Source organism: Crocodylus porosus, unplaced genomic scaffold (genome assembly GCF_001723895.1).
Source record: "Crocodylus porosus isolate Cpor-Errol unplaced genomic scaffold, CroPor_comp1, whole genome shotgun sequence".
Taxonomy (NCBI): Eukaryota; Metazoa; Chordata; order Crocodylia; family Crocodylidae; genus Crocodylus; species Crocodylus porosus.
The window spans coordinates 111,859,310-111,873,176 of record NW_017728943.1 but is presented as its reverse complement, the minus strand read 5'-3'; the positions used below and the strand labels follow the sequence as shown (position 1 = coordinate 111,873,176).

Genomic DNA, 13,867 nt, shown 5'->3' with positions numbered 1-13,867 from the left:
GGTATGTACATTGTTTTTTTAGACATAATGCTATTGCACACTTAATAGACTACAGTATAGTGTAAACATAACTTTTATATGCACTGGGAAACCAAAAAATTCGTGTGACTCGCTTTATTGCGATATTCGCTTTATTGCGGTGGTCTGGAACCAAACCCACAATATCTCCGAGGTATGCCTGTATTTAATGCCTTTTTTACTTCAGTCTTCACAGATAGAGGCAGCTACCAGATAAATGCATTTGGCAGAAATGTTAGGGAAAGTGTCAAACTGCATAGAGTAGTGAAAGAACAGATTAGGGATTATTTAGGGAAGCTAGATGCTTTCAAGTGGGCAGGGCCAGATGGGATATAACCCCAGGTACTGAAGGAATTGGCTTGGGTAATTTCAGAGCCATTAGCTATTCTCCTTGAGAATTCATGGAGGTTGGGTGAGGTCCCAGATAATTGGAAAAGGGCAAATATACATCTTTAAGAGGAGGAAGAGAAGGACTATCTGGAGAATTATACACCAGTCAGCCTTGAGACCTGAAAAGATCATGTAGCAGGTCATTAAGGAATTCACTGTGAAGCTTCTACAGGAGAACAAGGTGTCCAGGAATAGCCAGCACGAATTTACCAAGAGCAAGTCATGTCTGACCAGTCTGATTTCCTCTTATGATAAGTCAACAGGCTCTGTGGCAGGGAGGGAGCAGTGGATGTGATATGCCTTGAGTTTAGCAAGGCTTTTGACACTCTCCCATGACATTCTCATTAACAAACTAAGGAAATACAAACTAGATTAAAGTACTGTGAATATATAACGGGTTGACTCATTGTGCTCATCAGTGGCTCAAAGTCTAGTTGGAAGGAGGTATCAGGTGGGGATCATCAGAGGGCTCTACTGAGTCTAGTATTGTTTAACTTCATTAATGGATTTGGACAACAGGATTGAGTGCATGCTTAACCAATTTATGGATTGTCACCCAAGCTAGGTGGAACTGCAGACACTTTTGGAAGACAGGTCTAGGATCCAGAATAACCAGGACAGACTAGAAAACTGCCTGCTTTGTATGCATAAATACAGGCTGGGGAATGACTAGCTAGGTTGCAGTACTGCAGAGAAGGATGTAGGGATTACAGTGGACCATAAACTGAATATAAGCCATCAGTGTGTTCTTGTTGTCAAAAAAGGTATCAGCATCTTGGACTGTATTCAATAGGAGTGTCACTTGCAAATCAAGGATTCTTCTGCTCCACTGGGCATGGCTGAGTCCTCACCTGGAGTACAGTATCCAGTTTGGGCTCCACACTTCAAGAAAGATGTGGATAGATTGGAAAAAGTCCAGTGGAGAGTGATAAAAATGATTAGAGGGCTGGGAAACCTGGCTTATGAGGAAAGGCTGAAAGAACTAGGGTTATTTAATCTGAAGAAGGGAAGACTGAGAGGGGATTTTTTTCTCTGTGGCCCTGGGGGACAGCACTAAGATCATGGCTTCAATGAGGACGGGACTAAGATCAATGAGAAGTTGTGGAATCTCCATCCATGGAAATTTTCAGGAATGAGTAAAGACGGACACTTCACTGAGATGGTTTAGTCAGGGGTCTGGACTTTGAGCAGGGGGCTGGACCAGATGACCTCATGAGATCCCTTCCAGCTCTACTTTCCTATGGAGTCAAAGTACCAGTTAAGCTAGTATTCCCAACCTTTCTGGCCTCATGATTCAGTTCTGGTGTGAATCCAGTTCTTGCAATTTAATTTTCTTGGGTTTGTAATCCCATTTGCACATCTTGTATTTCATTTGGCAGATATTGATTTAGCCAAGAAATGCCATAGTGGAGAAATGACTGTTCAGCACGTTACTTGTGCATGAACATCTGTTCTAGTTTCTGTATTCTAATAAAAATAAAATATTTATGTATGTGAACAAGGCTTAATCATCAAAGGATTTTTTTTTGTTTTAAGATTTTATGCAAAACATCCAAAATGCTTAAAGTATATATTTCAAGGAATAGATATCACATGTTTCTTCCAGATTTCCCCCCACAAAATTACCATCTCCAAGAATTCTTGAATCTCACGGTTGGCAGATGTTTGGTTCCCCAGGTGCCATTTGTACTTTGGCACGTAGCATGTTACCATGGGGGTGGTAAGAGAGGGTGTGGCCAGCACTATGCTGGCCCCAGCAGCCTTACCTGGGGTCTTCAGGGCCTCCCAGGGCTGCAGCAGCAGCAATCCTGCACAACGTGGCTCCAGGTGGCCCGGCTCTGCTTTTCAGCAGCATGCACTGCCTGTGTAGGCGCTGCTGGTTTTGCGGGTTTTTTTTCCCCACAGGTTTTTTTTGCTCCCTGGATATTCAGGGGTCAAAAAAAACCTGTGGGAGAAAAAAAAAAAAACCTGGAGCAGCACATGCTCGGGCAGTGCACCTTTGCAGTGCCAAAAACACCTGACTGTGCGGTATGTGGCACTGCAGATGTATTTGTGGCACCCCATATCTCACAGCCATGCATCTGGATGTGGCCCTTGTTTCCAGATTAGGGATTTTTAGTTAGCTCATCTCTGTTTATCTGTTTTCAGTTTTATTACTGTTTATTTTTAGCCATTTCTCATCTATATGTTTTTGCAGTCACAGAAATTGTTGGCCCGAGTTACAGGAAGACGGTGGGCATTCTCTATCAAGTGGCCTTTACAGTTGGGCTCTTAGTGTTGGATGCTGTTGCTTATATTATTCCTCACTGGAGATGGCTGCAGCTTGCCTTTACACTGCCAGGCTTCCTCTTCTTGTTCAATTACTGGTAAATACTTTTATGAAAAATTAAAATGTTTTTCTTCATCTCTAAGTGACTCTCAAGAAGCTACCTGGATGGATGAATGGTTGGATGGAGATTCTTTTAGACAATGCTACTGTCTGTGCAAGTGAGAGAGACATGCCAACAAAAAGGAGCAAGTCTTCATTCGTTGTCCTTAGCTGGAAATACTGTGCACACCTTATCTACCTCTTGCTCCATTATGTTCTTGAATTTCTTTTTGTACAGAGAAACTGGATTTGAAACCATATGTGAGACACTGAGTTTTACTTAACATGAATATTAACTGAACATTTGTTTAAAGGACCTTTAGTTAATTTTCCTAATGTTATCTTGAAATGATGGCTCTTTAGTGGGAACTCTCCGCTGTTAAAACATCTATTTGTTTATAGCAGACTCTTGCGCAGAACTCTTTTTTTGAATGTTCATGATTTTGTGCACAGCCAAAGAAAAAGGGGACATAGATTCCTTTTAAGTAGATGAAATACATTTATCATTTATAAGATTTAACTTGGACCTTTTTGGCTTCATACATCTCTTAAGCTTTTGGGGATATGAAGAGGTGTTTGGTTGGTGTAGTGGATAGCTAAGGTGAAGTATTTTGGGTGGGCTTGGGGGCATTTTTGTAAGCTTTGTCTCTTAATAACTTGTTCCAGTATTTCTGTGCATGGGCTTTGGCTAGTCCTAAGATGCAGTTGGAAGATGACTCCCACTGGAGGAACCAGATGGGCAAATTAGTTGAGGAAGTGATCAGGGTTCAAATCGCACTTTGACTTTTGTGGGGGTTGGCGGTGGTGGAGAGAAGCTTCAGGGCAGCCCGGGCATAGCCTGGCTGCAGCAAAAAGTGCCCAGCAGAGATCAGGGTGAGGGGCTGCTTTTCCCCAAGCTTAACCAGCAGTTTCTTCCTGGTTGCCGGCTGTCTCTTGTCTCTTATGGAGTGGGGCCCAGCCCTCCAACCCCCCTGTAATTCAAACCCTGGAAGTAATGTATATATATTTTTTACTCCAAGTCTTTCATGGCTTTCTATTATTTATCCTCAACTTGTTCATCTCTAGCTAGACTTACTGTCACCAAGTCACAGCACAACAAATTGATAGTTTCCTGACAAGTAGGAAATGATGGTCACTGAATGAAGCAATATTCAGTACAGTCTTGGTTCAGTATGAAAAGCTATTCTGATACTGCTTTTCCTCCTTGTGACACTCTCTGCTCACTTGCATTGCAGGTGTCTTCCAGAGTCTCCCAGGTGGTTGATATCTCAAAGACGAAATGAAAAGGCTATGAAAATTATTCACAGCATTGCCCAAAAAAATGGGAAAAAGCTGCCTGTTCATCTTGAGGTGAGGAGGGCATTATAATAATTCTACATATAATATTTTCCACGTGGGGAATGTAGCATACTTGGAAATATTAAGCTCAGTCTCACTACCTGCTGGATAGGTATTACTCTCCCTTATGCCAGTTGGCAACACAAGTTAAAAGCCTAATGATGTGCTCCGTATAAGTTGGGAGGATTGACGGTTTGGAAAGGAACCCAGTGCTGTACCTTTTCCACAAACTTCTTGCGTATATCCCAGAGTTGGAATTATTTTGCTTTGTTGTTTTGCTGACTCCAGACTAATTGAGACTAAAAGAGTAGGGTATTAGGAATCTGATGGATACATAATAGGAAACCCTGGATCAAAAGAAAAAAGAAAAAATACTACTAAATCTACAGTAGTAGTATTTGTTGATAGAATTCTTTTGATTAACTTCTCCATTATGACCTTTCTCCACTGCATTCCTTGCAATAACAAGAATGCAAATAGATGCAGTCCCTGAAGCTGGTGCATGCAGTATATCTGAGATGCTGCTTCATACACTTACATTGGATAGTCAAGTCCCTTCCTGGTTCTCTTTTAAGGGGTAGAATTTTCTTACCCTTCAACCCTTGATGTAAGGCTGTATGGGTTTTTCTGTAGAATATTAGCTTTGAAGAGGAACACTGTGAAGAGCTGAGACCTTCCCCTGTGGATCTTGTCAGGACACCTCAGATGAGGAAGCACACGTTCATTTTGATGTACAACTGGTAAGAACAAGCTGTCTAGAAATTGTTATCACAAAGCATTAAGTCCCAAATTTTGTTTTAAACTTGGTTCTTGCATTCGGTACTCTGTCATTCACCCAGACTGTTTTTATTCTGTGCAAGTTGGAGAGGGGACACTTAATTTTGGTGTGGTCTTAGGAAGCAATTTCAGGTACATTTCTCTCTGAGATGAAATTTTTTTAATATACATATTTGACTTGGAGAAATCACCTACCTTCTGATCTCTCCCCATATTTTATATGTTCTAAGAACTTCTTTTTGCCCAACTATTCCAGACTTTTAAGAAGGATTAATCTACGAAAATGCATTGGTTTAGGCAGCTATTTTCCATTATAATGAATATATATGAGGCTGTTTCAGAAACTAATGGTTATTTCAAAATAAAACTATTTTGGGCATGTCCACACATTCAGGCACATGCATTTGCAGCAGCTCAAATAGCAGCGGCACACATTTGTGCCAGAGATTTGTGCCTCAGCACATGTGTCTGAACATGCACTTTGTGGGGCAAATTGTGTCACTTGGGGCAAACTGACCCTGCTCAGCTCCTCCCAGATCTTCAGCCAGGAGCTAGCCCCAGCAATATAAAAAGCTGCCCTGGTGAGCAGCTCAGGGAGCTTCTGAGGCCCAACCAGTTGATATCTGGGAGCACTAGCCCCTAGTGCCAGCTGGACTGCTGAAGCAGCCCTAACCTGGAATGGCCCCTGCACCCTTTACCGACTGCAGCAGTTTTGCAGTGGGGACTGCTGCCTGGCTGTGACCTGCTGCCATCTGTGTGACAGCATCTGTCACGTGCAACAGCATCTGCCCTCTTGGACCTGCAGCCCCATGGCTGCATGCCTGACAGACCCAGACGGAGACTGCCCAGCTGCCTGGGTTGTGGTATGGGCACTGCAGCAGAGCCACCTGCACCTCTGGGCCAGCTGCCAGTGGGCCATGGCTGCACAGTTGGCCTTCATATGGCACTGCTGTCATGTCTTCTGGTGCCCCTGCTCTGCCATCTGTCAGCTATCATCCAGAAGATGTGCTCATTGCGATGACCCACTATGAACTGTCAAAGCATGTCTTCCTGGCTCCAAATGGCCAGGAGGTCAGCCACCTCATTTGCCCTCCAGTTGGGTCCCTGGTGCTGGCCCTGGGCAGGCTCCTCTGCCTGGGTCTTGCCACTTGTCTCACTAGCAGAGATTCTGGTGTTCTCTGTTTAAAAATTGCAAAATTCTCTGATAACCCCCCAAATTCTCTCATTAAAATACCCAAAGTCTGTGTTCTTCCATGATTAAAATGAAACTCAACTATATAGAGAGAGATCAGTTCAGCAATGGTTTATTGATGTGTAACAGACTGGCTCGAGATACTTACCCTGGGCTAGAAACAGTGTGGGTAAATTCTGAGTGATCCCAAGGGTGGAGCAAGGGAGCCCTGCCCTGTGGAAAAGGAGAAGCCAATTGAAAGAAGGGGTTTTCAATCCCCTCATTTGCATGGAAGGGGGATGGCCGCAGTTGTGGGCCAGCCACCCTGAGTCCTTGGCTGGCTGGTTTGCAAGCCAGGGAGGGACTGCCGGAGGGGATAAAAGCAGCCTCCGAACTGGCATGTGGGGGCTGCTGACAGTGACTCCAGGGAACGACGCAGGAGGCCTAAGAAGAACTGGGGTGAGCTGGCCCAGCAGAGGGAGCAGAGAGCCCCCTCTGAAAGGCCTCGAAGGCCCTGGGAGAAGAAGGCAGCGGCAGGCGGCCATGCCTCCAGCCCTGCAGCAGACAGGGAGCAGTGCCCAGGGCTTGGGGCAGAGAGCTGGTGCCCCAAGTTCCCATCACAGTGTGCTGGATGTGTCAGGCATCCCGGAGGCTAGGGGTGGCAGTCAGCACCCCACTCCACTCCACTGAGGAGAAGCAGCAGCAGCCAGGAGCACAGGCAGCATCCTTATCCGGAGCAGGGAGCTGGGCCAGTGAGTTGAGGAAACCCCTCACCTTCCCTGGGGAAGTGGGTCAGCACCAGGCAAGGCACTGGGATCTTGAGGAGTGGCAGAGTGCCAGGACCAGGGTCTTCGGGAGCTCAGGTTGCAGGCCAGCGTTCGGAGTGGGGTTGGCAAGCTGCGAAGCGTGTGGGGCACCCAGCCAGCCATCTGGAGCAGGGGTTTAGAGCAACAACCCCTGGGAGCTGCCTGTGCTGCTGACCTTCTGCCACTGATTGCCTCAGGGGGACTCTGTCCTGTCCCTTATTCTGCAGCTGATTGTCATCGGAGTCCCTGAGCTTTGTGCTTGGGTCATGATGATTGCTGCAGGAGCCTACTCAGTTGCTTGTTGCTTGCCTTTTTGGTTGCCAAGGAGGGTCACCCTTCAGCCTCTTTGTGGGGTTGGGGTTTGATACAATTTGATTGTTGCAAACCAGAAAAGCTTAACCTGCGGCAGTCTGTTGCTTACTGGGAAGCCTGTTGGAGCTGCTGGAAGCGAACACCCTGCTTCCTTGCTGTAGCATCTCAGCAGTGGCTGAAAGCTGCCAGTTACCCGACTTGTGGTTCTTGAGCCAAGGGTCGACTAATGCATTCTGGTTTGTTTTACCATTGAAGTTCACTTGTAAATAGCCTTTCCTATTATTTGTGTTTTGTAAATAAAGTGTAAACACTTAAATCAGTTAAGTGTTAGACTTTCTTGGGACCACAGGCTGCTCTATGGGGTGCAGGGGCTGGCTGGAAAGTAAACTGGTGCTGTCTGGAAGCCCTGCCCCACTCACCACACCATCCCTGATATTTGGCCAGATGTGGCAACTATTGGGCCGCCACCCGGGTTATAGATGTGTTTACAATTTTAAAGGAGTTTGGAAGCCTACCAGTGCCTCTATCATCATAAAATGAATTATAAATATGTGTATAAAAATTATGTGCTTTGGCACTTTCTTTTGGTTTTTTTTATCATAGAAAAATCAGAACTGCCCTGTTCTTTTCACTTAGGAGGATGTTGGGCACTGGACTGTGGCTTGGGAGTGAGGGGCAAGGGCATGGGCCTTGAGCATGAGCAGCACGGGGATGCCAGTGTCCTGCCCCGTACTTGCCCCTCACTCCCAACCCATAGCCCTGCCAGTGCCCGTTACTCCTGATCCGCAGCCCCTGCCTGCCCCACACTAGCTCCCTCCTGGCAGCAGCTCTGTCCCAGAACCAGGACATGGGTCTGGCTGCAGCTGTCCTACCCGCTGCTTTGTGGTTCGGAGGAGGGCCAGCTCTTGCTGTTCTGCTCCCTGTGCCCAGGCCCCAGAGATCTCCTTGCTGTTACTGGGAAGCCCTTGACTGGGGCTCAAGGACTGGGCTGGGCAAGCCCCTTCCCTTCCAGGCTGGCCTTCCCCTGCATAGGCTGCTCTAGGGGGCAGAGGGGCTCTAAGCCTAGCTCCCCTGGTGGCCTCTTCTACCCGGAGTGCTTCTCTGTCTCGGTCTCACCCCTGCTGTCACCTCCACCTGTCCTCTCAGACTGTGGGCATGGGGCAGTGTGGCAGATGCCCCTGCAGCCACAGTACCCACAAGCAGGTCCCATCCCATCTGGAGGCTTGGCATGTAGGGTGAGAGATTTGGCGGGGGATGTGGGATTAGGAGGTGTAGGGCTTATGTGGGGGTTTGTGGGAGAGATGGGTCCCCCACCTGCCCCCCTGCACAGTGTACAGCCCTCCCCCCCTGCAGCAGCAGCTGTTGGGGCGCTTGTGGCCCGCTCCTGGCAGAGACCCCTTGACTGCCACCTGAGACCTGGGGATGCACATAGTGCGTGGCACTGGCCTGGCCTGCTAGTGTGTGTCCTTGGGCAGAACTGGGTTGACTCTTGCTGTCACCAGGGCACATGGAGGCAGGACCCAGCCTGGCTTGCTGGTGTGCAACTTCTGCATATGGTGCTGGGAGCCCAGGTGGCAGCAAAAGCCAGCCTGGTTCTGGTTGAGGGCACATACCAGCAAACTGTGTCAGTGCTGTGTGCCATGGTCAGCCCCCGGGTTGCAGGTGGCACCACATGCTGTCAAGGGTTTCTTCCAGGAGTGGGCCGTGAGTGCCCCAACGGCCCAGCGCTCCTGCCGCAGGGCGCGGCTGCATACCTGCAGTGGGGGTGGTGGATCCACTCCTCCCACATAGTCTCTCCCACCCCCACACAATCCCCCCCACCCCCACGTCCCTGCTTGCCTGGGTTTGGGCTGGGGCTGCTACTGCCAGCCTTGCCCTACTCCTGAGGCAGCCTGCTGGAGCAGCAGGGGCACGTGGCAGGCATAAAGATGCTCTGCCCAGGTGCTAGAGCATCTCTCTGGAGGACTCAGCCTCCAGTTGCTTCAGGGCATGTCCCAGGAGCTTCAGCATGTTTTGTTTTGATACTTGGATTTCCTGGTATCAAATTTAGAGTCTATGCTGCAAATATACTATTTTTGTTTCTAGCGTGCCTCTTGTGGCATCTCAAATTGCTTTGAGATGCTGCAACAGGCACGTACTCGCTTGTCTTGACACAGCCTTTTGTTCAGTGATCACTTACTGGACCACATTGCGTCTCTGTATTGATGTAAACAATAGATGCATTTGACATTGCTGCTATCAGTGTTTTTCACTGCTGTGTAGTTTCCCATTTTGTTGCAGACATACAGCATGGACACAGACAGCCATTTTGCTGTTAGTTTCTGAAACACCTTCATAAACATAATTTCAATTGTAAACCCACAATCATAGCATGGGATTAGAAGTTTGAGTAAACTGGAGGCGTTTAAAGTTTATTTTATGCTACCCAGCCCGCATTCAATATTTAACTCCTGAATAACCATTTTAATTTATAAGTTGTAGACCTGACCTCCAGTTCCTCTGTCCCAACATTCCTCTACTGTTCTTCCCACACTCACACTCATGCTCCTAGAGTTTTGTGAACACTGTTAAATTAGAGCTGTAGTTCATTTCCTTGAGCTAATTGGCTTTAGAAAGTTTGTTTACAGATGCTCCAAGAAGAAGCAAGTCTCTGTTCTGTGACTAAATCATCTTTTAAGAAGCTTGGACTCTGTTCTCTGCCCAGGTTCACCGGCTCTGTTCTGTACCAGGGGCTCATCATGCACATGGGACTAGCTGGTGGGACCATTTACCTGGACTTCTTCTATACTGCTCTTGTTGAATTTCCAGCCGCCCTCATTATTCTTCTCACAATCAATCGAATTGGACGGCGTTATCCATGGGCTGCAGCAAATTTTGTGGCTGGAGCCGCCTGCCTTATTACAGCTTTAATCCCAGAGGGTGAGTTACTGGAGGTTTCATTAACACATTACCGTAATGTTATCTCTTGGAGGTGCCATTCATCTATCAAGCTATGTTCCAGGTTGGAAGGCTTATGAAAACTCCTGTGTGTTTGTTTTCTGCATCACTAGTGAGTACAGGAAAAGTCTGTCCCCACTCCACCCCCTGCCAAATGAAATATTTTTACAAGTAAAATTTGGTTCATACCAACAACAACAAAAAACACACCTGAACTAATAAATGACATCTAAAGTGGGATTATGGATCAACTAAAACAATATTGTTTCAATGCTTTTACCCCACAGGAAGCACAAATCCCCAAAACGAGCCCTCTAAAAACAACTTAAGTGAATTAAATTTGTTTCTTTTGCAGATATACACTGGCTAAAAGTGACAGTAGCTTGCATTGGGAGAATGGGGATTACAATATCTTTCGAGATGGTTTGCTTTGTAAATGTAGAATTGTATCCAACGTTTGTCAGGTATGTGCATTATTCTGGTGCGAAAGGCAGCTGTTAAAACTGGTAGATAATATTGGAAGAAAATGTAACTTGGTACAGATATGCTTCAGAACAATAGACTTAATGTCTAAAGCACATTACACAAACAGATGACTTAGAAAATTGACTAAAAGGCAAGTTAGTGCAGGAATTAACTATGTAACTTCTCCAAATTCCTCTTGCAGTAGGAAGAACACCTAGGACTGGATTAAAGAGTAGATGGGGAAGATTCTGGGATGTCTGAGGGGACTAAAGTTTAAAAGCTCCTAATATTTTGGTGGATCTGTATCCCTTTTGTACCTTAAAAAGGAATAGTAGATTCTCCTTCTCTTGATGTTTTCAAATTGAAGCTGAATGAAGGACAGGCTTTTGTCCAGCCCAGCTACTGAGCTCTGTAAAAGGGTTACTGGGTGACATGTAGCAGCCTGTGATTGTATAGGAGGTTCTACTGGATGACCTAATGCTTCTTTCTGACCTTAATCTCTACAAAACTATTAAACCTCATCAGAACAGTGGGAGAGTGGCTGAGAGGCATTTCAATACTCTGATTCACCATAAAAAATAAAATGGAACTAAAAAGAATCTGAACTTAGTTGATGAGATGTAGAAACTTTGTATGTAAAATGACATTCTGCATATACAGTTTATGTAGAGAGCTAAAGAAGCTTTCATTTATGGGCCATTTTTATATTCTGACATTCATTTAAAAATGTCTTGTAGCTCACTTTTATATCTTTTATCTGGACACTTTGAATCTGATTTTCAACAACTTTTAACTTTGGATAATTGCTTCTGCTTCTGCCCAAGAGATGCTACCCTCTCACTGCTGTTGTAAGGTTTTAATCTCATGCAAGGTAGTAGAGAATCAGGACCTTTGCTTCTATTGTGATATTGCATTACTTCTTGCTGATTTACAGAATGCATTCTGTGTGCTAGGTTACAGTTTTGATTAGCTTCATTCCAGCTATGGGACTTTTCCAGACTAATAAAATGAAATACGTTGCTATTTAATCAGGAACCTTGGTGTAACAGTCTGCTCTGCTCTGTGTGATGTTGGTGGGATCATAGCCCCATTCATCGTCTACAGATTGGCAGACGTATGGCACGAGCTTCCCCTTATAGTTTTCAGTAAGTATTATTATGCTCACTTTTTAGACCATTTCTCAAGTACATTAACGATACTTTTGCAAAACATCCTAAGAGACTTATTGCAAGTGTGTGTAATAATTTCCATTTTTCACAATCTTCACATTGTGAGTATCTAGTTCTTAGCTTCCAGCTTGTTTATATGTTCAGAATCCACTTTTATGTTTTAATTGCTGTTTATTTCATATTTTAAGAGAGTTGCAGAGCAAATGTTGATTTGACAAGGTGAAGAGAACTGTGAAATCTACCAAGAGTCTGATCACATTTCAGTCTGTTGAAAATACTCATTTGATTTATTGTCCCATTTCTATAATATTTGTTACCTTCTTGTTGAGACAAGGTACTTGAACTTCACGTAGTATCTACCTGGCATATGTGATGGATTGTAAGGGTAGACTAAGCTATATGTCAGCCTTTTCAATAGTTTCTTTGTTGATTAGACACCCATGTAATTGTTTATGGACTTAAAAATAACTTTCTTCAGAGCTCCAGGTGAGCTTCCTGAAGACTAGCTGGTCAAAAATTCAGGCTAGATATGGCAATATTTCTAAAGCATTGCACTAGTGCATTGTTTCTAGAAGGATTTTGTGGAAGACAATGAATGGGTTTTAATGAAGGGCATTTTTTAGGAGATTTTTGCACTGAATTTACATATATATTTTACAGTGGAACTTGGAGAAAGAGAGAGAGTGAGTTAATCTCTCAGTTGGTATATCCTGATTACCCTCACCTCACCCCGCCCCCCCTGCCATATATCCCCCTCACCCCATACTGTGAAAAGCCTTGGATTTCTCTAGTATTAAGGTAACAAGATTTATATTATAACATCCAATATATAATATACAAATAAACATCTTGTTACTCTAATAGTGGAGAAACCCAATACTTTTCATGTCATACAAGTGTGCATTCACTTCTCCTATGCACCTCTTCCTGTCTGAGATTAAGTGCAGTGCCTAGATTACAATTAGATTATATTATCAATAATTATTTCTCTAGCACTGCCACGTCCTCTGAACATGTCTTCACTGTAGAAACTCTGTACCCATGTTGTCTCTCTAGAGGAAAAATTGATTGTTTACTTCATTAAAAATCCTATGTTTTAATTTCATTTGACAATTATTGCAGCCAGGGACGTGACGTGTAGTATAATGTGTTCTCACTTGGTCCTTGCATGTGTTTTAAATTCAAAGCTGCTGTTGGTTTAATTGCTGGGGTACTGGTCTTACTTCTGCCTGAGACTAAAGGACGAGTTTTGCCTGAGACTATTGATGATGTGGAAAACTTGTGCAGGTAAGTTGGGTAGCACACTCAAGCTTTTCAGTGTTTTTGAAATATAAAGGGCTATAATGGGTAAAGCTAAAATTAAGGTATATTAATGTCATTAAAATGACTGTGGTGTTTGTGGCATCTATACTGTGCTCTACTTCAGGGCACTAAGTAAGGAAATGTCATGTAAACTGTGTCAAAGGTAATTTTGCACATGGTTGCTAAATACTATGTTTCTAATGGTGAGTACTTGGCACATTTGTCTAATGACATTACAAAAATCTCACACACTTGCTATTAATAACATTCTTAATCTTGAGTATTTGCATCCTTCTTCATAATGCATGACACTCAATCCTTTGGCATTAGTTCCTTCTTTATTCCAATACTGATTGGTTTTTTTCATATAGCACGGGGGAGAAAAAGGCAGATGCTTACAAGTTCTCCAAAAGTAAAGCCAGTGCTGTTACTGAGCATTTGTCTTGTTAATTTCATAGATTTCATAGACATCAGGGCTGGAAGGGACCTCGGAAGATCATTGAGTCCAGCCCCCTGACCGAGGGGCAGGAAGTCAGCTGGGGTCATAGGATCCCAGCAAGATAAGCATCCAATTTACTCTTGAAGGTGTCCAGCGTAGGTGCTTGAACCACTTCCAATGGCAGGCTGTTCCAGACCTTGGGGGCTCGGACAGTCAAGAAATTCTTCCTTATGTCCAGCCTGAAACGGTCTTGCAGGAGTTTGTGACCGTTTGACCTCATCATCCCTCGGGGTGCTCTGGTGAACAGACGTTCCCCCAGATCCTGGTGAGCACCCCAATAAACTTATAGGTGGCCATCAGATCACCCCTGAGCCT

General features: G+C 44.8%; 1 protein-coding gene across 1 annotated transcript in view; it reads left to right on the top strand.

The window, feature by feature from the left end:
• LOC109320068 (solute carrier family 22 member 2-like) overlaps positions 1–13,867 on the top strand; it is a 27,016-nt gene that overhangs the window by 9,991 nt on the left and 3,158 nt on the right. Inside the window, exons 4-10 of the mRNA XM_019550003.1 lie at positions 2,606–2,774; positions 4,012–4,126; positions 4,748–4,854; positions 9,885–10,099; positions 10,473–10,581; positions 11,615–11,727; positions 12,939–13,038. Of these exons, the coding sequence (XP_019405548.1) occupies positions 2,606–2,774; positions 4,012–4,126; positions 4,748–4,854; positions 9,885–10,099; positions 10,473–10,581; positions 11,615–11,727; positions 12,939–13,038 (928 nt within the window). The remainder of the gene's footprint in view (positions 1–2,605; positions 2,775–4,011; positions 4,127–4,747; positions 4,855–9,884; positions 10,100–10,472; positions 10,582–11,614; positions 11,728–12,938; positions 13,039–13,867) is intronic.